The 25,144-nt window shown below is 38.4% G+C and overlaps 1 protein-coding gene across 9 annotated transcripts in view; it reads left to right on the top strand.

The window, feature by feature from the left end:
* Window positions 1-25,144, top strand: part of fggy (FGGY carbohydrate kinase domain containing) — a 229,471-nt gene that overhangs the window by 95,440 nt on the left and 108,887 nt on the right. For 8 of the 9 annotated variants that reach the window (XR_010005402.1, XM_062978262.1, XM_016993203.2 and 5 more), the window contains 2 exons: window positions 12,921-13,036; window positions 24,241-24,369. Coding sequence is in view for 7 of the 9 variants with exons in the window: in XM_062978262.1 (XP_062834332.1) it covers window positions 12,921-13,036; window positions 24,241-24,369 (245 nt within the window). In the remaining 2 variants the exon portion in view is untranslated. The remainder of the gene's footprint in view (window positions 1-12,920; window positions 13,037-24,240; window positions 24,370-25,144) is intronic. The other variant, XM_062978264.1, reaches the window with a different exon arrangement.

Genomic DNA, 25,144 nt, shown 5'->3' with positions numbered 1-25,144 from the left:
TCCATGGTGGCCGAGGCAGCCTTGGTTCTCACTTCTTCACACAATGGCACGGGGTCAACACTATCCCCTCCCGCACCGCCCGGACCTTCTTACTGCTCACCATGGCTGCCTGCGCCATCCGGACATCAAGCAGCTCAATCTCACAGCTTGGCGGATCCGGCCCAACCATTTTCACAAGCAGTGAAAGACATACTGTGTGCAGCACGCAGGCCATCAATGAAATGATCATATTCCTACAAATGGAACAAGTTTGCCAAATTTGCATGGCAGCAGAATATGGATCCAGTCACTGCTCCCACATCAGTCATTTTGGAATTTCTTGTTTCTTTGATGGATACCGGACTAAAGGTATCCTCCATCAAGTGTTATCTTGCAGCAATATCTGCTTGTCGTAAAGGTGAGGGATATTCCTCCTGTTTCCGAGATCCCCTAATCCAACGCTTTCTGCGAGGATGCAGGAATACTCGACCTCCTGTTACTCCACCTGTCCCAGCATGGGACCTCCGGTTGGTGTTATCAGCCCTTCAGAAGCCACCTTTTGAGCCTATGGCAGAGGTGGAAATTTCATATGTGTCTTGGAAAACAGCATTTTTGTTGGCCATCACAACGGCCAGAAGGGCAAGTGAGCTCTGTGCACTACGGGCAGATGCTCCTTATATGCGCTTCCACTCTGACAAGGTGGTCATGCGTACAGATATCTCCTTTCTCCCGAAAGTAGCCTCAAATTTCCATTTGGTTGAAGATATTGTTGTACCTTCTTTTTTTCAAAATCCATCTACTCCGGTGGAACGGGCTCTGCATCTTCTGGATGCTAGAAGAGCATTAGCATTTTATGTTGAAAGAACAAAAGATTTTAGAGCTTCACCTAAACTTTTTGTCAAATATAGGACAGACACTAAAGGTCTTCCAGTATCTTCACAAAGGTTGTCAGGATGGATCACAGCGACTATAAAACTGGCATATCAACTGGCACATCAACAGCCTCCATTCGGCCTAAAGGGCCATTCCACCAGAGCAGTAGCCACCTCCATGGCATATAGCCGAGGAATGAAGTTTGTAGAGCAGCCACATGGGCCACCCCTCTGACATTTGTGACCCATTATAAGGTGGATCTGCTCTCAAAAAAGCGAGCAGCGTTTGGCAGAGCAGTTTTGGGATCAGCACTGTCATGACGCCCACCAACCACGGTGAGTAGCTTGCTAGTCTACCACATGTGCTCATTTCACAGACACCATGAGGAAGAAAGATTGGTTGCTTACCTGTAACCATATTTCTTCGAATGGTGATCTGTGAAATTAGCACATCCCCGCCCTTCCTCCCCTCTAATCGTCATGCCTTCTTTCTCAAGCCGCTGTCGGCGGCGGGGAACTAAGGCCACAGCCCCAACTCTGCAATATATGCTTCCTGGGAGGAAGGCGGGGCTGCAGCCAAAGTACCTCTAACAGCTGTTAAAAGGTTCCGAGAGTAATGCTTAGGTGCAATTACTACCACATGTGCTCATTTCACAGATCACCATTCGAAGAAACACGGTTACAGGTAAGCAACCAATCTTTGTTAGGATTCTGTCAGAGAATGTACTGTCTGTATAACAACAATGCCTAATTATTTGAATAGTTATGTTATTAGTACATAGGTGTCAGAATTATGAAACATATTTAAGTTGCACACAATTAATATGCCCTTCAGGAGAGTTGTACTTTCTATTAGTATCCACTGTGGCTGTCAAAATAAATTCCTCTCAATATTTGAACAGTAGCATGTTTTTATTCTTGTATTTGGAGTTCAACACTTGACCTCACAGATAAATTCATAAATGAAGAAAAAGAAGATAGATTTTGACAGCTTTCAACTAACAAGAGCCATTTTCACTATGAATAATTCATTTCCTACTCCTACATCAGACATCTGTCAAATATGGTAGCTAGCTTTGTTTATAGTGATGTATCTTGGTTCCATTCACTTGAATCTTCGGGTGAAACCACAGAGACTTTTAAAAATAATAAGACTGATCTGGAAGTACTCTTACTAATTCTCTTCACTTGTGTCCATTGTCTGTTGTAAGCCACCCTGAGTCCTTTTGGGGAGAGGGGGCTGGATATAAATAAAATTGTTGTTGTTGTTGTTGTTGTTGTTGTTGTTGTTAGTATTATTATTATTATCTACATTCCCATGTTCTTTTAAAAAAATCTGAAGATCTTCAGCCCTGAATAAGCAGGGCTATTGATGAAGTTCTCTTGTTAGTACAGTTGCCATAAGTCAAAGTATTGCTTGGCTGGTCATTTGGTTGTAAAACCAGCACAAAGCTATTTTTTAAACCAGAAATCAAAGATATTGTGAGCTACATTTTAAAAGTTATGTATATATTCATCTTTTATGAAAAACTTTGTACTATATTTTCCTTTCCAAGAGTTGAGATATACTAAGAGGGTCTCCTCTATGTCCTCTCCTCTATCTGTGATGCTAATACATTATGTTGAAACATGGGAGAAGGTGTTCTCAGCTATGGCACCTCAATTTTGGAGGTTTAATTGACTCTAATACTAATTTCATCTAAGATCAAGTGAAAATTAGTTCATTTAGGGCTTTGTTAATTCATTTCAGTAAGGTACATAATTATTGTAATATTTTTTTCATCCGTTTTAAGTTATTAATATATTTAATATTGTGAACTATACACATAATTAAAATGAAAATCTATATGTGTGTATGTGGCGGAGATGCCCACTTACACAGACAGGCCTCCGCCTCCACAAGCAGCTATATCTCACAGTGCTGAGCCACCAAAAGCACTCCCTCCAATGGCATTGCAGATTATAGCGAGCGCCATGAACATGTAGCCCAAACCCTGCCAATGTCCTCCACAAACATTACGTCCCACCATCCAAGTGAAGGCTTTCATATCCCTTCTGGGGTTCAGAAAGAAACTGAAGACCTGGCTATGCGCGCAAGCGTTTAATAAGTTTTTACTGGCTTCGACTTGGTCTGGAATAAGGTTTTTGTACAAGGTCTGGTGGACCAATGGCATGAGCACTTTGCACTGTTTTAAACTTTGTATACTGTATATTATAACTATTTTAACTGTTTTAATGCTCTATTTTATTGTATTATGGTGTATCAGCATTAATTGCCTGTTTTGTAAGCCGCCCTGAGTCCCCTCGGGTGAGAAGGGCGGGGTAGAAATGATGGAAATAAATAATAAATAAATATGGGGACAATTTCCTTCTAGATTTCTTGTTTTTCCTCCACAATAGACATCCCAGGGTCCTTACTCTCTCCATTTGTGTGGAATTTGCGTACTTGAGAAGTTTGGGGGATTTGACTCCACATGATGGAAGTTGTAGTTCACCCTGCATCAAGACACAGCACTGTGACAACCACTGACAATGGACCTGGACCACATTTGGCACACAGAACCTCCATGTCTAACAGAACATATTGGAGGGATTTGGGGGGAATTGGGCTTGACATTTGGGAGTTATAAATACTGGGATTTATAGTTCACCTGCAATCAAAGAGCACTCTGGACCCCACCAAGGAAGGACTGGGACCAAACTTGGACCAAACCCAATATGCCCAAATTTGAATACTGGAGGGGTTTGGGAGAGATTGACCTTGGTTTTTGGGAGGTGTAGTTCACTTACAACCAGAGAAACTGTTACCCCCACTGATGATGGACCTTGATCAAACTTGGCACACAGAACCACCATGACCAACTGAACATACTGAATGGGTTTAGTGGGAACTGACCTTCATTTCTGGGTGTTGTAGCTCATCTACATCCGGAGACACCGTGACCCCCACCGACAGTAGACCGGGACCAAACTTGGCACACAAACCCCCATGACAAACTGAAGATACTGGAGGGGGTTGAGGGGAACTGACCTACCATGGTGGGAGCTGTAGTTCACCATGCAGCCAGAAACCACATGGATCCCACCGACGATGCATCTAGAGAGCAAACTTGCCCAACATAACAAACTTTAACTGTTGATGAGGTGTCAGGAATTTAACCTGGTATGATGTGAGTTTTATTGCACCCACAACCTAATGCAGTTTGTAAAAATTTTTAAAATGCTTTTTCAAATAACCCAGGCAATGCCGGGTACCCAAGCTAGTATTGCAATAAAATTAAATATTTGTGAGATTTTCCATGATTTTTTTTTAAAAAGTATCTTGAATACATGCAAATAATATTATTATTAGCACTTGTTCTCCATTCACTTGGGATGATCTGATTCATTGTTCTTTTATAGATTTAGTTCATTAAATAATTTTAATAAGGTGTTGAAATGACTTATCTTTTTCCATTTATTTTGTTCATTTCTTTATTAGAACAATACTAAAAAAACCCAGTGGGATTGACTTGAGTGGCACATTTAATTATCAAGTGTGCATTTCTCTGCATATTCTTCAGCATCACAAATATATATGAAAATAAAGGCATTCCTCTGTACAGTGGAGTGGGAAAGACAGCTTTGTATAGAGCTAACTAGCCTGGCTTGACAATGACCTAAAATATAGAGAAAGGAGGATTATAAGTGTATATAAATAATGAGTAGTAGGCTGACTTAAAATATAGGGAGAGGAAACTTGTAAGTGTATTTGGTTGGATTATCAAAAAGCCATAGGAATAAGCCACAGATTGCATAGCAGGTTATTTTACAATCTGCCCGCCATATCCAAAGATGCTGTATTCATAGATTCAACCATCCAAGGCTTGAAAATGTTTTTTTTAAACTTCCAAAAAGCAAAAAATTGATTTTGCAATTTTATATGAGCGGTGCCATTTTACTATGCGATTGTATATCATAGGACTTAAACACCCACAGATTTTGGTATCCATGGTAGATCCTTGAACCAAATCGCAAAGGGGACCAAGGGCATACTGTATTTGAGTGTGAGACAGACAATATTGCAGAAAGAAAATGTGTGTATCTTTTACACTTAGGTACTATTTTTCTGACTGTTGTCTTTTTTTTTAAATTACAACTGTAGAACCTTGAAACACAATTGCATTTATTCGGCTCAAATTCATTTAATGTTTGACTAATCCAATTCTGTGAATTTTAAAGGATTTCAGCTTTTCCCATGGACAGGTCAAAAATAGTATTTATAAATGTAAGATGGATTTTCACATACAGTGAGCCCACCAGATCCATGGGGACCTGGTTCTGCCCCTTGCCCCAAAGTGGATGATTGTGTTCCAGATTATTATATAGTAGCATCATGCACAGAGATGGTTCTGCACATTTTCATTCAAGTCATCACCATTTCATGTGTAGGATGTGTTGATCCACTGTCAGTGGAAATCACGAATCCAGATACTGTAGATCCAGAGAGTCCACTGTATAGTTATAACTTGCAGACTTGTTAGAGCAGGACACAGATTAGGAGACTTACTGTTTGTATCTATTGAAGCAATGTTTTGGACTTGCCCAAATCTATACTTCATGGAATTCACATTATGATTATACAGTATAGATAAATATGGATTTTCTAATTTTATTATGATACTTATTGCAGTTTGGTGAGGTGGGCCTGGTGGTCCAACTTACGTAAATCATACTCTTGACTATATTGTTTGCTTAATAGTATTAATCAGAGGTCACTCCCTGATCTGAGTGTGAGGCTGCTAGAGAACCCTTAAAGGATTTATTTATCTTGTTACATTGACCTTGAAAGCAACCTTGAAAGCAATTTCCTAAACTACTATATGTTAATTATTAAATATAACTCTTGTCAGGGGTGGCTGAAACCAAAGATTAATTGCACATGTGGGTGTAGAAAATTGCAAGAGCATTCTCCTCCCTCTGACAGCAAAATCCTGGACTTGGTGAACCAGCACGTCTCGTTGAAATATGCATCTTGCAATGAAAAACAAGATGAGTACAATATAATTTAAAATATAGTGCATGAAACTTCATTTTTATGGAAAGAATAAGACATTTTAATGAATACATATTAAAATGCAAAAATAAGAAAATGAATAAAATCTTATTTTTATGGAATGCAATGAATTATATTACAAAAAAATGAAAGCTTGTTGTTTTTTTATTTTGGAAAATTAATGTTTTATGCCTTCTTAAATTAAAAAAAAATGTGTTACAGTATGTTACTTGGAAGACAATACTTTCAGCTTTGGTTACTATGGAAGTATTTTAAAAAAATGTAATTTGGAGAGAATAGTGGGGGGGAAAAGACTTTACAATGAAGGCAAATGGGACCTTCTGTTTTAGATCAACCACAGTTTAGCATTCTCTACAACCCCTAAACTGTAGTTAATCTCTAACTTTGATTGGTGTAAACATGCTACCTATGCCGACCACAGTTTGTAGTTTGCTGGTTTCTACTTATCATAGTTTAAAGTTAACTACAGTTTATAGGGTTCAGGTAATAAAAATGGAAGCAAAAGCTTTCATACTTCTTATGGCCAGAGATAACCAAGATTTCCTTTTACGGAAGCTTGTTCTTGTGATGTTAAGCAGATTTTTAGATGTTTTCCTGGCCCTTCATGCTTGTTGAAGATACTTTAGGCCAGTGGTTCTCAAGCTGTGGGTCCCCAGGTGTTTTGGCCTACAACTCCCAGAAATCCCAGCCAGTTTACCAGCTGTTAAGATTTCTGGGAATTGAAGGCTAAAACATCTGGGGACTCACAGCTTGAGAACCACTGCTCCAGTAGCTTGCTTACTTGCTTTCTTTCTTGGAACACATATCACCATTTACTGCCTTTATCCCAGGGATTCTCAAACCTTTAAAGCCACATTGCATTTTAAAATTTGATAGATGGGCTGGGCCAGTGGCAGATGGGTGGAGATTGTTTGTGTGAACTAATTGAAAAAAACATGAACAAATTCCTATGCACACTGTACATATCTTGTTTGTAGTGCAAAACCAATATTTAAAATGAAGAACAATTTTACCATTTCAGTGGAATACCCCAAGAGCCATCAAGCCTTTGCAACAACAACAATAGCAACCCAGAGGTCACCCAGCCCAACCTTTTTCTGCCATGCAGTAAAAGCACAAATCAAAGCACCCGCAACAGATGACCACTCAGCCTTTGAAATAATAATAATAATAATAATAATAATAATAATAATAATAATAATAATAATAGGAGCAACCCAGGGGCCATCCAGTCAAATCCTCTGACATTTTACTCCCTCCCTCACACCTTTTCCCTTCACCCTGCAGCTGAGAGATGCAGACTATTCTTTCCCCTCCTTTTCACTCTCCTTCTCCTTTCCCACCTGTTCCCTGTCTTTTATGAATTTCTCCTAGAGATTCATCCTTCTGTCCTGGTTTTACCTGAAAGCATCAGGAGACTTTGACAGAAGGTGGTCCAGGCAGATTACTAAGTCGTGCTGGTGCCGGCACTGGGGAACTCCTGTAAGCCGCACTACCATTGGTGGGGCTTCACAAGCCACATACTTCCTAGGCAGGGAGGAGTGGAGGGGAGGCAGAGCCCCTGAGTGCTTTACGGACCCCTATGGGCCCTGCGGAGCACAGTTTGAAAACTGCTTTTTTAGTCTATTGTGCCACTCTTGTTAATTTGTACCTGGTTTCAGTATTTATTCAAATGAGATTGCCACAGGTAACACTGAAAGTTATAAGATTCAGTGACACTGAATGAAAAAATGTGAATGTATTCAGTTTTGTTGTTTTAATTAGGAGTTTTGGACAACAATATAATTTTGTCTTAGCTATTTTCCTTTGCAGCTACTAAGCAGTGAACAACATGCCTAAAATTTCCACCCTTTTAATTTGCTCTTTTAATATTTGAGTACATTATAATTTAAATTAACAAAAGAGTAGGGGTTTGCTTCTGAGAGAAAATGGCATGGAATTATTTGTCATGACATTTATTGCACTTAAGTTGTTCACAGTACAAAATGTAATGCAAGTATTTCTTTCTTATAGCTTTACAGGTTGAAAGTTTCAAGACAAAATATGACTGAATTCCAGCTAAGTTTTTGCCTTAATTAATATGTCATCAAAATTTTAAGAGGCACCCTGGTTGTGCTGTCTAGTCTGACTTCCCAAATGGTGGCTACACAGCTTGATCTGCATCTTACGGCAGAAATTTTTATAGCCCTGCCACTAGTACAGTGCTTATTGGAACACAAATTAAAACCAGCACATAACACTTAAAAGCTCATTTTGTAAGCTAGTGGCATTAGTCGGTTTCAGCAAAATTAATACAATAAAGATTAACAAATATTGTTATACCATCAACTTCTGCATAGTGAAGCCCATTTCATCAAATAGGCTGAAAACCTGTATAGCATAGCATAACATGATAGAGCATGGCCTTCCTATCTGTAGGGGATATATTGTTGGGCTTAATGTGGGAAGCAAAACTACAAATACAGTAGAGTCTCACTTATCCAACACTCGCTTATCCAACGTTCTGGATTATCCAATGCATTTTTGTAGTCAATGTTTTCAATACATCGTGATATTTTGGTGTTAAATTCGTAAATACAGTAATTACTACATAGCAATACTGCGTATTGAGCTACTTTTTCTGTCAAATTTGTTGTCTAACATGATGTTTTGGTGCTTAATTTGTAAAATCATAACCTAATTTGATGTTTAATAGGCTTCTCCTTAATCTCTCCTTATTATCCAACGTATTCGCTTATCCAACGTTCTGCCGGCCCGTTTATGTTGGATAAGTGAGACTCTACTGTAATAGTGAATTCTATTGAGATGAATGGCTTCTTGTGAAAGCATATTCTAGAGACGTGTTGGAAAACCTAGAAAATATCTAGAGAAAACATCTCACTAGCATTTCTAGGTCCCCCAGCTTGACTCCGTAATCATTGTCCAGCAGAAACATACCACATAGAACCACACTGGAGGACTTAGGATAAAGATTTGAAGCTCATTTTCACCTAGGGCAGTGGTTCTCAACCTGTGGGTCCCCAGGTGTTTTGACCTACAACTCAGCAAAGTAACCTGAAGAAAAATGTGCTATGATAAAGAAGAAAGAGCTGCAGTCCTCATTTAGAAACCATAAATCTATTCCAGCAAAAGAAAATATTATTAGCTCACTTTTGTAAAGTTCACTCAGTATAGATTTTTATAAGAATGGGATATGTCATAAATTCATGTTTTTAAGTTGTTTGTTACTGGTTGAGATGTAGCCATTATAATTTCAAATAATTGATATAAAGTGTTGTTGAAGGCTTTCATGGCCGGGATCACAGGGTTGTTGTATGTCTTTCGGGCTGTGTGGCCATGTTCCAGAAGCATTCTCCAGAGAATGCTTCTGGAACATGGCCACACAGCCCGAAAGACATACAACAACCCAATTGATATAAATTTTTCTGTTCCTTAATTTTTTTTAGAGTAATGATCAAAGGATGTTCTTATAAACTAGCAACTGATGTAAAGAAAGTAGTGGAAGGAAGGAAGCCACTTATGTAAAGAAGTAGAAGAAAGAAGGAAATAAATGGACAGTGCTAACATGTTAGGCAAAAGGAGTCCCTTCCTCCAAGGATTACTATTTGATTAATTCCTATTCCATTCCCTGTACCAGCTCACAAATTTGTGTGTTAAGTGTATAGAACTGTAGTTTTCCTAAAAAAATAAAATAGTTGCTGGATGTTTCCTGCCACCTGTTTATAAATCCATGTTTGCATGATGGCTCCTTGATTACAACCATCTTCTGTTGGAAGTTACTATCTTGGGATAAACATCTCTACTCCCTTTTTTATTTCTTCTCCACTCAGTCTCCTGGGAAGCAACCTTATAGAACAAGAAGTTGCTACATACAACACAAATGACCTCTGCCCGTGCATAGATTCTGTTATGGCAATTCAGGATCTTCCTGCCTGTTGTGAACATTTGTGCTATAGGAAAGAGCTGTTTATTTTCACATGCTTCCACATGATGACCTGTGGCTTTCTCAAGGTTTCCACAGCACCAACGCCCAGCACTGTATAAAATAGCACCTAGCCAGAGGGTTTAAATGTGCAGAATGTTCTGTCTGGGACAACTCAGGGTGGGGAACACTGGCACTTCTCTGGGCCTGTGGTGAAACAGCCCTTAGATTCTTTTGTTATGTTGCCATCCTGTATGTTGAAAGCTTTTTCTTGTGCCAAAAGTTTCTTTTGTTTCTATACACTGTTTATATTATATATAAATATATAGAGAGACTTTATATAGAGACTTCCTTTTCCTCCTTAACATATGTTTTTACACTTGCCTCCTTTCTTGAGGAGGTGATCTACTTCTCACTGAGCTTCTGAAACTGTTCATTGAAGGTACATCTACACTGCATAATTAATGCAGTTGGGCACCACTTTAACTGATGTCGCTCAGTCATATGGAATAATTGGGTTTGTAGCTTGTTGAGGCACCAACAGAGTAAATCTACAATGCTCATAATTCCACAGCATTGAGCCATTGTGTTAATTTTACGGTGTAGATGCACACGGCATGACTTGCTGGATCTTGAAACCATGGCCATAAGACCTGTGTTTTTAGTCTTTGGACCTTTTGTCCAGTATTACTGCTTGCAGTCTTAGTTGGACCTGAAAACATGTACTAGATTACCAAAAAAAGATGAGGCACTTCATTCTAAAGCAGTGGTTCTCAAGCTGTGGGTCCCCAGATGTTTTGGCTTTCAACCCCCAGAAATCCTAACAGCTAGTAAACTGGCTGGGATTTCTGGGGGTTGAAGGCCAAAAACATCTGGGCACCCCAGTTTGAGAACCACTGCTCTAATGCCTATGGGACATTTTTTTTTCAAATACTTTCCAAACAGGCATGAGTGCAGGTATAGTCTTTATAATTTTTAAAAAAATAATAATGCATATTGGAAATGCAAAAATGTATGTAAGTTAAAAAATGTAACACATTTCTCTTCATAAATGTTTACCGATATAAGTACCATGGTTTAAATTTAGATTTGATAATACTAGCAATAGACCCTTCAAATGAATTGAATCAAGTGTTGTTACGTTTGGCTCACACCTTGTATTTTGTTCACAGGGTTTTCCTTGCACTTATTATGATTCTTGCCAAGCCCCTGGGTGAATGAAAAATAATTTCCTTTCCATTATTTTAAATTAATATACCCACTGCTAGAGTTCTGTTAATTGCAAGACAGTTTGTAACTAGTGGTGCGAGTTTCATTCAGCCTATTTGGAATCAATGAATATAATTCAAAATATAGATCAAAATGCAGGGTTTTTTCAGGTTATGTACTTTTCTGAATTTTTCAGTCCTTTTCTGAATGTGAAAAATGTGCACTTTTCAATAACATTTAAATACAAATGCAATTTGTAGTATTTTTTTTAATCCAAAAATAATGGGATGGTAATGAGATAGAATGGTTTTATAAATATTACTGACACAGATTGAAACAAAGTTGCTTTAGATGAAAACCAGATTTCATGAAGTCCAAATGTGGTTCTTTGTTAAGAACAATTTGCGAAACAATCAATTTCTTATTAGTAATGTTTTTGAGGTTAGTATTATCTAAACACAAAATGTTTAACACACAAGTGTAGTCCCATATCAGATAATTTAATGAAGAACAATTTCTGACCGAAGCATAAGGGGATAACTGAATTATTAGGACTTCTAAATTGACCCAGCAGCTCCATGCAGCATATTAAGTGCTTAGAAGTTCTAAGAGCTGCATTTCAATAACATCTGGAGGGGCACACATTCCCATCTTTGGCCTAGTGGCAGATTTACTGTGACATAACATTATCTAAATTAAAGCCAATGTGATCCCAAGGGCTGGAAATGAGTACAGGCAGTTGCCTTACAAATGACTGTTAAGAAGTTAAGAATGTGGGTGAGACAACAGAAAGTGAGAGAAATCTACTTCTTAGGAGGAAATTTCACTCCTGAAAGAGTTATCATGGGGAAAAGGTGTCGCCATTGAAGCTTTCTCACCATCATTGTTTCCACATTTTTCAAAATCCAATTGTCACAAGGACAGAAAGTGAGGTGAAATTTTCTGAACAGAGGCACAGAGAGCCAAACAAACACCACAGGGGTGCTTTGCTATCCAAAGCTATATATCAATATCTATATCTATCAATCTATCTATATAATAATAATAATAATAATAATAATAATAATAATAATAATAATAATAATAATAATAAATAAAACTTTATTTATACCCCGCCACCATCTCCCCAACGGGGACTCGGGGCGGCTTATATGGGGCCATGCCCAAAACAATACAATGTAAACAGCATATAAAAGAACAGCACATCACAATACAATAAGCAATACAATAATATCCATTACAAAATAAAAAAGGAGACAATGAAAACAAGGGCAGACCACATGAACATTAAGTTAAAACTCGGGGTGAGAAAGACATAAAAATAAAAACCACAGCGAACAGGGTCATAAGGGAGTGGGGTATTCTGGAGGATAGATATTAGAGGGAGCAATGGAAAAGAAATATAAAATGGTTACTCTCCAAAAGCACAGCGAAAGAGCCATGTTTTCAAGTCTTTCTTAAAGGCTGCTAGTGTGGGGGCTTGCCTAATCTCAGTGGGCAGAGAATTCCACAATCGGGGGGCCACAGCAGAAAAGGCCCTCTCCTTTGTTCCCACAAGGCGAGTCTGGGATATCGGGAGTATATATATAGCTTTGGACAGCATAACACCCCTGTGGTGTTTTATTTCACCTAAAAATGTGTCTGTCCCAACTTATATACAAATTCAACTTAAGAACAAACTTACAGAACCTATCTTCTTCATAACTTGGGGACTGGCTGTAATCCAAATTTAGTTTGACATTCTAATGTAATATTTAAATTTAATAATATGTATATGTTAAAAGTGATGAATCTCCGGTTTCCCTTAATTGGTTTGATCGGTTCATATAAATCTTTAGGAACGAGCTAATACAGAAATGTAATGCATTCTTTTTCTCCACAGATCTTTATGCACATTGGTGTGTAAGTGGACATATTCTTCAGAGAAAGGCTGGGATGATAGTTTCTGGAAACTAATTGGATTAGAAGATCTGATGGCAAATAATTACACAAAAATAGGTAAACTAGATTTAAATGGTAAAAGGCAACCCCCTAGAATAATGACTGAGGATGTATCTATACTGTAAAAATAATGCAGGTTGACACCACTGTAACTGTCAAGGTTCAATGCCATGGATTTCTGGATTTCATTTTACTTTGATGAGGCACTCACATTCTTGGGCAAAGAAAGCTAAAGACTTCGTGAAACTATGATTCCATAGCACTGAGCCTTGGCAGTTAAAGTAGTGTCAAACCATGTTAATTCTACAGAGCCAAATCACTCCTACTTCGGGTATCATGGGAAACTGTGTTTTTATTTTGAGAATATGATGTGGAAAAACCTAGGCTTGTGTATGCACTTCTTTCTCTTTTGCATTCTCTTTTTTGCATGAGAAGAACACATGAAAAGTGTCTGCTTTGGCTTATGAAGTAACCACTGTTTTTGCCATATTGAAATTTGGGGACTTTATTTTCAATATATCAATTGAATTGAATTTATGAATTGTAGTCAATGTATCAGTTTCCCCAGTTTATCAAATAAGAATATTGAAAGGTTCCCCTCTGTACACACATATATGAGTTCAAAGTGGCAGCGGTGAAAACATCGCAATAGTTATTTCTTCTCGATGAAGGAATTTAGATTATGACTGTATGCTACTTCTCATTTAGAATGATCGTCCATTTCCTCTGCCTTGATCTTGTTAAAGGTAGTGTCAGCAACTATCTAAAGTATATGTATCATTAACTTAAATATTAGTTTAGTCAGGATTTGCAATATCAGTTGGTCCTACAATTTAGTCTTGATTTTAAAAGGTGTCTTTGTCAGCAATCACTATATTCAAAGGTAATGCCACTTTTTCCATAACTACTCAAGGTTGAGAGAAATCCAAGGGAGGATAAACACCTGAAACAAAGGTCTCTTCCAGTCTACAACTAACCAGATTCAGCTTCTGGAGGGGTTGGTGGTGGCTTAGGTGTACTATATTTCTGCGAGTATCTGGTGGCAAGTTGTCCCCTGTTCCATTAGCCATCTCAGCTTTTACATGGATGAGCTTTGGTTGGAGTCCTCACGTTTTCCTTGGTCAGTGATTCTTCGACCTCCACTATGCCAATTGGAAGGGTGGTTGGGGAAAAGAGGTAATAGGATTGCCCAGCTTCACTCTCCTCTTGGATTAAAAGAGAAGTCATATGTATATATTCTACCAATATATCTCACTCCCTTCCCCCATTGCGCAAAGAAGGGTAGTAAGGGGTGAAATTGTCTTCATGACTGAAGTATTGGGCAGTCAAGCTCCAGCCAGTGCATTGGCCAAAGAGGCAGTGACTTTGGGATGTGGCCTTGCTTCATAATGATATTTCAGTAAGGCCTTTTCTGCACTGGCTGCTTAATCGAAGGTCAGTCTGGAGCTATATGCTCTGTACTGGCCCTGGATTGACAAAGACAAACTCTTACCAGCACAATATTAATGTCCAGAAAGTTGAAACAGCTCAAGACTGCATTTGTCTCACTGGTCCACCCACTTGTGCCTTTTGTCATTCTGCCCCTCTTCGCCAGTCACATAACTCCTTTGCAAGCTCCTGGCTGTTGTGGTTATATTTGCTGTGGTCATAACAGGGCGTCTACATGATGATCTGTGGGAGTGTAGGGTAGAGTGACTGATTGATTGTGCAGGCACCCTGTTCTGATCTTAGCAAATGTGATTGCAATGACGAGGCATTCAGAGGTATCTCCTTGGCCAGTGAACAGGCATGACTTTAGCATAGAGAAGGGGTAAATGCAGCAATATTTGTGAAGACAGTGGATCAAGCTGAAAAGGACCCAATACATCTGTCCAGACAGCTGAAAGGATACTCTGGAGGTCCCTCTGACTTTGGTTTATTCAGGGCAAGTTCAGATTAAGGACTGAAAACTGGATACTTACCGGAAGTTACCATGCATCATGAAGAAGAATGTTAATGCTAGGGGTGAATATGTAGTTGATTTTTCTATGTAGACATAACCCAAGTTTGATGGCTGGCCTTTCCTCTTAAAGTTGTTCTCTCTTCCTGAGCTACATGTTAAGAGTGGATGAGGAATTCTGTCCAGGAATAAGAGAAGAGAAGATGCACTACTAAACCTCCTTCCTTTTTTTTTTTAATCCTTGGATATAAAGCATTGACCTGTTCCTTCTTATTACCACTCCCATTCTCCTAAGTAAGTTACATTTATTTGAACAGCGTAATATATTCAGTTACTACTGTGTTTTTGCTGTTGTTAAGCACTTTTTCAAGGGAATTTTTTTAGAGGAGCATGGAAGAATATACAAGCTTTCCCATTTTTGTTCATATACCCCTGCTAGTACAGAATAAATCAATAATAAAAATAATGCTAATCTTGCCTTTAAATGTGCTATTAGCCTGTCTTGTGACCTGTATCACACTTCTGTTACCCGCTTGTTACATTGTCTTCATATTGCTTTGAACTTTCCCAAAGCCTGACTCTAATTGAAATGCAAGCCTTGCTAATTGTGCAGTACTTACAGTAGATTTCCATTAAAAGATTATAATGCTAATTTACCAGAAATTTTCCAGGATAGTTTTATTCAACTCTCCTTGTTCCATTAATGGACTTTTAATAGCTGTCCTAAGTAGACATGTCATTAATGAGAATATTAGCATACGTGTTCTTTTTTATTTTTAAAGAAGTCCGTTCTTCCACATTAATCACCTAATTTTTTGGAACACTTTGAACATGTTTTTAGCACATCTTAATGTAACAGCAGAAATTTTTTTATACCAATCGTGAAACTTGTAAAGTTTTCTGATATTTGAACAGAGATCGCAGTAGATGATTTTAGGACCAATTTTATGATTAGAGTTAAAAGATTCTTGTGTATAGTTAATTTTAGACCTCTTTCACACTAAGTAGCTATAGAGCTATGATTCCATTTCAACTGCACCAGCAACATTATGTGGAAGCTTGGTGTTTGTAGTTTAGAAAGGATATTCGGGATTCTCACTCAGAAAGCTCTAGTGCCTCACTAAACTGTATATCACAGAATACCATGAGATGCAGTCTTGACAATTAAAGTGGAATTACAAAACCATAATTATGCAGTGTGAAAGGCCCCTTAGATATAGTACCACTACTGTATGTGTTATGTCCCTAATAGATATTTTTATTTTAGTAACTGCTGGTTGTGTGCATGTGCCTTCGAATCTTTTGTTGACTTAAGGCCATCTCGTGAATTTTATCGTGTTTCCTTAGCCAATGAGGTAGTTTTGTTAGTTTCTTCCTCTGAAATATAAGTTATAAAAGTACAACAAAAGTGGATGGTTTGGTTCAGTCCCAGTTGCTTCTCCAATGTTGAAACATTATTGGCAAAAAGCGGAGCTAGTATCAGAACCTATGAAGTGTGATTTACAATGAATTATAATTTTCTCCCCTCGATGACCTATACATGATTTTTTTTGCCTTTTCCCCAAAGTCTGAAGCAGCAAGGATTTCTAATGACTTAGTATCCTTCAGAATAGGTGGAATTCCCAACCTATATTGAAGGTCTACTCCCATGTAAAGGGGTAAGTCAGGAAGCCATATGTGTCAAACAGAGCTTTTATAAATAAAATGTGGGTATTCATTGAATACAAACAGTTACCATTTCATTGGTAGCCCTGAATTCTATTATATATTTTCTTGTGTGAATTTTTTTGTTTTTGTGTAAATGCAGTTCTGATAGATAACATTTAAGTAGTTATCCCCCCACCTGCCACATTACTATAAGCAGCAAATAAATGTTTCAAAAGAAATCTTACCCCCCCCCCCCCCATGACTGGAGTGCCCCCTGGAAGCGAATTTTTAACATAAATTATGTATGACCTGCAAAGCAAAGGATTGAATACAATATTTATACAGTACATTTGAAGGACATGAGGAAGTAGCTTTCCCTTTTAAACAACTAAATGTTCATATTGCAAATGAGAGCAAAGTCTGTTTAGCATAGGATGAGAAATATGGGCAACATGGAAAAACTGTACAACTCGGAAGTGGCACTTTTATATAATATAGAATTTAGATAGAATCTAGAACAGAATATCATCTTCTGTTTTCATTATAAATCTAAAAACAAAGAAATTACACAATAGATTTCAATGTTCTTTGTCTACTGTTTGATTTTCATGTTGCAGTCTTCCACTTTTACGCAGCAAAATGTTTTGTTTTTAAACTAAATTAAGGAAGATTTTTAATAGCCTTCCAACTTAATCCTCAACATTTGTGCTGGAGTTTCTTTCTGCAGCTCAATCCTAATATAGCCTAAGCAGTGCCATTGTACCATGATGTACTTAGTATTTCCAAATATACTTGTGAACATATTTTTCTTGGAGAACAGATTGTTCTGATGTAAGAATGTGTTCAAATTTCTGCTCTCCAGTTGCACCACATCTTTCACAGTTAACAATTGGTTGGGAATTTTACTGATGTTTCAGTCTGTGTTTTCAAGAAGGTTGTGAACAACCATGGAAGTTAGGGGTGATCTTCTCTAGATGGGGCATATAGGATTTTATGAGTGAGAATGAAAAGGGAGGAGAAGGGAAGGAAAATGGCTAGTGTTTAGTTTAACGTAAAGCACTGACAATTACCTATACACAGTTTCATTTACTGTGTATTCTCAAGTGGAAGTCAGCCTGAAGTATAAGTTGAGGATAGATTTGGGTGCCAATATTATATGACTCATAGTTCAGTTGAGGGTTATTATTCTATAGACAGGGGAAAGTGCCAACATTGGCTCAATTTCCTCACCCAAGCATTCAAAAAAGCATGGTGGAGAGAGTAAAGGCAAATCACTATGTTGTTTAGCTTCTCCCAAGATGGAGTAAGCTCTTGCTTTTCACCACTCTACTCAGAAAATAGGATGGTGCCTTTTTGTAAAGTGTTAGGGTACAGTACTTACAATGACCCATGAATAAGCGAACCCAGTTTTTTAATATCGATTTTTAACCAAACTTTCTATACCTGGATATTTTGGGTAATTAGGTTTCCTAGCTATTGTGACAGCTGATAAGAACATTCTAGCTTGGAGTGTAGTTGTGTTAGTATGAAGACAGAAGACATGTTAAAGTTTAGTGCTTAAGATAAAGAACCCTTTACATGTAATGCCTGGCTATACAAAACCAAGTCTCATTGTAGAAACCTTACTTAAATCAAACCTGAGTTGCTTGAAGATACTGTGTTAGTAGGTGATCAAGTTGATGTCCAAAAGGATGGAAAGATTTGCTTTGCATGTTCTGGGTTTTGTTGTGAAATTTACAGAATTTATTGTTAACAATAGCTCACATTCTTGTATGAAGAACACAGGAAATGAGAAAAATTAATATTCTATGCAATGAAAGTTAGAATCTACCTCCACAAAGAATGGACGAGGAACTTTCCTGGGAACAAAATGAGGCTATGATATGTTTGGAGTCCATTTATGTGGTTTCCTTATAGATTAGAGAAGAAAATTTCCCCTTTAAAAAGTCCTTCCAGATTATCTGAACAACTTCTTGTGATTGACTAGCTGGACAGAATCTACTGTTGTTTTCCATTTTTCGTTTCATTTTGGACATTTAAGTAGTTTTCAAAATAACTACTCCTTAACTTCCAAATAATTTCAGCACTTGGGATAGCTGCTTTAGAATTTAGGCTACATCCCAGATTAGATTCATTAACTCACTGTCTTTAAATTTATCCTCCTTCATCAGTTGCTTTCGTCCTATGAGACTAGAAAGGGCCAGGAAAAGAAAATATCTTGAGACTCAGGCCATTGTGAAATTTCTCCCTGTTGTCTCCTGCTGCCTTGTTATTAGCAATGCTTCTTAAGGCCCATTCAACCTCACTACTCAGGATGTCTGGTTCTAATTCACTCACCAGGCCGTCAAAACTATCCTCTATATTATTCTGTATATTCTCGCCACCTTTTCTTGATCTCTTCAGCTTCTGTTAGGTCCTTGCCATCTTTGTTTTTGATCATGCCCATTTTTGCCTGAAATTTACCTCTGATGTTTCTAATTTTCTGGAAGAGGTCTCTTGGCCTTCCTATTCTGTTGTCTTCTTCCACTTCCATGCATTGCTTGTTTAAAAATAGTTCCTTGTCTCTTCTGGCTCATGGTCTACCATAACTATAAAAGAAGATTCCAGACATGATCTACATTAGTGAGAGAACTGCACTTGGGGGGGGGGGGGAGAAACCAGTTTTGTTAACCAGTTCTTAAAGTCAGTTCTTCTCCAACTAACAAATGTGGTTGACCACCATTTTTTCCATGTTTAGTCCTTTTTTCAGGAATTCCCATCCCTCTGCACAGAAAATCCAGAAAACAAATGTGTCAAATCATTGCATTACAGTGTTTTCTATACCCCCCCCCCCCCCCACACACACACACTTTCTTCTTGTGTTTATGGCATCCTTTGTGGTGGTGTAAATCTTCTCAAAATTGCTATTTGCAATTTGGGACTGATTCTGTGCAACTTTTTTTTCACAGAACACAGCATTTTCAGTGTAGAAAATAATATTGGAATGCGGAAACGGTTTCCATCAAGGAAAAGTTGTTTCTATGCAAATGATCTATGTGCAGATTGTATACACAAATTTCAAATTACAGCATTCTCTGCATAAAAATACTAATATTTATATAGTGAAATAATATTTTCTATGTATAAAATTTTCTTTTCTGTGCAAAATAATCACATGCTCATTTTCTGCAGAATATGTCCCAAAGTGCAAAGATTCTTGCCAGGTTGGGATTATTCTTTTCTGGGTTTAAGCAAGAAATATAGCAGTAACTCTATTTTCCTCTCTGTATTTTGAAATGCAGCCAATTAATGTTCCATGTAAGACACAACTGGTTTTGCATATCAGGTTAAAAGCAATTTTTGAATTAGTGCATGTGTCATAGCTAAGTCAGCTGAACATCCTTCTTGGGTTTTTCTTTCGCTATATGTAAAGACTAGTGAGTACTAAGATGTCTCATTCTATTAAATATTCGTATGACTTTGGAATCATGAATTACTTATTCAGATGGACTAAATATGGCAGCCATGGCAACTGCCTAGGTCATTGGTACTGCATACATGTCTTTAAACAAAACATGAGCATGGCTCATTCCAAAGTTTGTCTTTAGAAAAAGATAAAAGGGAAGGAAAAGTTCAGACAGCTTTTTCCTTTGGTAAACTTGCTTCTTACTTCATAGGGGGAAAAAAATCTTCTAAAAATGGGATGTCTGCTATGAAATAGAGGTGCCATGAATAAAAGCTATGCCATAAAACAGCATCTCCTTTTCTCAGACAGCTTTATGAATGTGAAACAGAAAGTTCTTTATCTTAAGATTTTAGTATATATTTAAAACTAGACATCCTTATTGTATCCTCACTGTTGAACTATTAGCACAGCCAACAAAACCAGAGATTTATTTTTATGGTGAATTCATTCTTGCCTCCTAAAAACATATATGTCTCTGCATGGTACACTTGGTTGGTTACAGCTTTGCTTCTTATCCACTGTCATCTAAAACTATTAGAAATCTTGCCATCATTGCTTCAATTCTGATCTTTCTTTCTGAGTGTATAATGAAATCATGGAGGGGAGATAGTGCAATATAATTGGGTATGTGTATGCACACACATGTTAAAGAACATTCGGGTTCTAAAATTTTCAGGAGAGGCATTTTTTCTGTCCCATCAGCTTCTTAGGTAGTGGTTCTCAACCTTCCTAATGCCGCGACCTCTTAATACAGTTCCTCATGTTGCGGTGCTCCCCAACCATAAAATTATTTTTGTTCTTACTTCATAACTATAATTTTGCTACTGATATAAACTGGAGCCCCAGTGGCGAAGTGTGTTAAAGCACTGGGCTGCTGAACTTGCAGACCAAAAGGTCCCAGGTTCAAACCCCGGGAGCGGCGTGAGCGGCCACTGTTAGCTCCAGCTTCTGCCAACCTAGCAGTTCAAACTCCGTTGGGAAGGTAACGGCGCTTCATGCAGTCATGCCAGCCACATGACCTTGGAGGTGTCTACAGACAACGCTGGCTCTTCAGCTTAGAAATGGAGATGAGCACCAACCCCCAGAGTCAGACATGACGGGACTTAACGTCAGGTGAAACCTTTACCTTTTTACTTATAAAGTGTAATGTAAATATCTGATATGCAGGATGTATTTTCATTCACTGGACCAAATTAGGCACAAATACCTGATACGTGTTGAAGTGGGAATGATTGTATGTAGAGTTGTTTAAATGCAATTGAGTTATAGTGTTGCAATGTGAGCAGGTGATTGCATCATGCACTGTCTGCTGTCCACTATGCGAGTGTGTAAAGAGTTAACTGTGTATTGCATCAGACAGCAGGAGTGGTTATAAATAGCTTGCTGTGTTATCTGTTCTCCCCTCTGCCCTCTGCTCTCTGCCTATTTGCACTCTGTATGTATATGTCGTCTTGAGAGTTATCCGTTTGTAAGTAAATCTTTTGTAGAAAGCCAAACAGGCTTCAGCCTCTTTTTTTGGTGCCAGTGATTCTTCGTTGATCTTCCGCTGCATGTGTGTTTATCTAAACCTTGCACTCTGACAATACGTCCAAATTGGAACATGGAGGGGGGTGGGGGTTTTGCCATTTGGGAGTTGTCATTTCTGGGATTTATAGTTAAGCTACAATCAAAGAGCATTCTGAACTCCACCAACGATGGAATTGAACCAAACTTGACACACAGAATCTCCATGACCAACAGAAAATACTGGAAGGGTTTGGTGGGTGCTGACCTTGAGCTGGACCAAACTTGGCACAAATGGATCTGGACCAAACTTGGCACAAATACTCAATATGCCCAAATGTGAACACTGGTGGTGTTTGGGGAAAATAAACCTTGACATTTGGGAGTTGTAGTTGCTGGGATGTATAGTTCACCTACAATCAAAGAGCATTCTGAGCCCCACTAATAATAGAACTGTGCCAGACTTCTCACACAGAACCCCCATGTCCAACAGAAAATACTGGAGGAATTTGGGAGGAATTGATAAGTGATTTAGGGGAGATGTAGTTCACCTACATCCGGAGAGCACTGGAGAGTCTTTGGTGACCCCTCTGACACCCCTCTCGCGACCTCCCCAGGGGTCCTGACCCCCAGATTGAGAAACACTGTTCTTAGGCTTGTTTGTTGGGAACAAGGAGGAGAGTATTCTCAGTGGCTGCTTCCAGATTTTGGAACTCTCTCCCTAGAGAAGCCAGGGTGGAACCCTCCTGAAAATATTCTTGTGCCATCAGATTCTTGAAAACTGAATGAGATGGAATTTTAATACTATCCTGTGTTTTATGGTGTGCACACTTGTAAATTGTAATTAATTCTAACATTTTAAAGTTTTAACTGCTTACATTTTTAATTGCTTTAAAAATAATTTGAACATTCATACTCTTAATGACATTTGTATTGTTTGTGACTATATTGTTAGACTCTTTGAGTACCATTATTTGGAACACGATGGGAAGATAATAATAATAATAATAATTATTATTATTATTATTATTATTATTATTATTATTATTATTAATTTATTTACAGTATTTATATTCCGCCCTTCTCACCCCGAAGGGGACTCAGGGCGGATCACATTATAACACACATAGGGCAAACATTCAATGCCCATAAACACATCAAACAGAGACTGAGAGACACACGCAGAGGCAAGTTAACGTTCTTCTGAGGGGATGTTCGATTCTGGCCACAGGGGGAGCAGCTGCTTCATCAGCCACACTGACGGCACTTCCTCATTCCAGGTCGTAAATTAGTTAATCTTGCCTCCCCACTTTAGTGGTACCTTATCTCCTACTTGATAGATGCAACTATCTTTCGGGTTGCTAGGTCAGCAACGAGCAGGGGCTATTTTTTATTTTTAATTGACGGGTGCTCACCCCGCCACGGGCTGGCCTCGAACTCATGACCTCATGGTCAGAGTGATTTAAGGCAGCTGCTCAACAGCTGCGCCACAGCCCGGCCCCCATAATATCATCATCATCATCATCCATTGGGCCCATCTACACATCTGTTGTTCCCACATCTGACATGCTCAGCAGTATGTGAGAATATGCATGTCATTTCAAATCCTAGTGCAGTCATAATTCTTGACAGTCCTTATATGCATAGAGTCCATTCTCAGCTTTTACTCAATGCCTGGAGTTTGAGGCCAGGTGATATAATATTATGCTGCTTCACCACCTTCAGTATGGATGAGGTAAGGCGAAATTGGGGCATCTACTGTCCTGAGATAACCGATATATGGTCATCAAGACTGGCTGGCTAGTTTATAAAGAAACAGGTGAAAATGCCTTAAACTTCTTTAGATGACTTAGCTATGTATGTTACTAACTCAGACTAACAGGGTTCTATAATATACTAAATATAAATATTATATTTTCTGATTTGTTTTCTTCTAAACCAGAAGGTGTCATGATTGATAATGTGGAATATGCCTAATTATTGTGGAGAATATTCATTTCATGCTTTGTGCTGATGTCACTCTCTCCACAGTGCTTGTTTTGTTCTGTTCATACCCAAGAACCTTTTCACATTACCCAAAAACAGCACTATGATTGCACTACAGTTCTATCATATGGAATCCCAGTATTTCTAGTTTAGGAAAGATTGCTGACAAATTTCACTCTCCTGTCTCCTCAAACTACAAACCCCAGGATTCCACAGAAGGAAAGCATGACAGTTAAGGTGAAATCATAGTGCTGTAACAGAGAAGTATGAAAGGGCACCAGATCAGTTTGGCCTTGGCCATAGGGAATTCATGTGAAAGCTTTTCAGTTCATATCAGATTAGCTTTAAAGGCCACAGAATATTCAATTGATTTTTCTGAAGGAATAATGGTAGCAATTTCCACACAAGCACTGAAACCATTATAACATCACTTACAGTCATGGAAAGCTATATAAATGTATATTTAGAAATAAAGCATCCATGTTTATCCAATTCTTGGCTAAATGCATTTGCACTGTTGATATAAGGAGCTAAACTGTTATAATTAGCATTTCACAGCATGTGTAGGTTTTAAAATAAAATGTCGTATTGTCCATACTTGATAAATAATGTGAGGGAGGTATAGATTCAGGGAGGAAGATGACAGATAATTCCTTTTAAGCACAACCCCTCCTATCCCAGATTTTTTTTCTCCAACATGATAATAAATGTTTGCTCTTTTCTCCCTTTATGTCTGCTCAGGAAATGAAGTTCTCACTCCAGGAGTTCCTGTTGGAAATGGGCTAACAGCAGAAGCTGCAAGAGATCTTGGGCTTTCTAAGGGAATTCCGGTAGCTGCCTCTCTGATTGATGCACATGCTGGAGGAATAGGTATTGTGTAGTTCTTTTTTGTCTCTGAATTCCTCACATACAGAGATATGCAGCTCCTTTTACTAGCCTTCAGTATTTAATTCACACCTTACTAGAGTATCTTGATCTGGATCGCTCTTCTAAGGTTTTGCAAGAAGCACACCTTTCCTGTCCCAAAAACCGTTTGCCATAACTTTCCTTGCAAGCATTTGCAAAACAGAAGAGCGATCCAGGATGAGTGTGGGGCACATGCGCAGCTGCAGAAAGGGACGCCCGCCTGGTTGAGGACACAAGCCAAGCGGCAAAGTTTGGTGGGGAAGGACTTTCCAAACTCTTTTATCGCTATTATAACTGCCTAGATTTCAATGGGGACTATGTTGAGAAGTGGTATTTGGGTCTGGCTTTCAACTGCATATGTTTTCTCCTATACTTTGTTCATTTTTAATTACAAAATGTAATGTACTTTCTAGATAGCCCTCGTATTATTTATGCATGTGCAAATACAGATATTCAAAAATTCTAAAAAAATCTGAAATCCAAAACACTTCTGTTTTTAAAGCATTTTATATAAGGGATACTCAAACTGTGCTTCCATTTGCTAGTGAAATCGAAGCATCTGTGAACTAGGGGCGCTTCCAGATAGCACAAAAATGTGGGTTTTAAATGGGGATTAAAAAATCCCGGGACCCGAGTGCAGGTTCCCTCACAGACCTGTTAGTTCCGGGATTGGGTCCCCCACCATCCTCACAGGCTTTCTCTGTATCAGAACAAGATGTAGGATGGATAGGGGACATCC

The sequence above is a fragment of the Anolis carolinensis genome, chromosome 4 (assembly GCF_035594765.1).
Source record: "Anolis carolinensis isolate JA03-04 chromosome 4, rAnoCar3.1.pri, whole genome shotgun sequence".
Lineage (NCBI taxonomy): Eukaryota > Metazoa > Chordata > Lepidosauria > Squamata > Dactyloidae > Anolis > Anolis carolinensis.
Note: the sequence above shows the minus strand (reverse complement) of the source record. Positions and strands in the feature narration are given on the sequence as shown.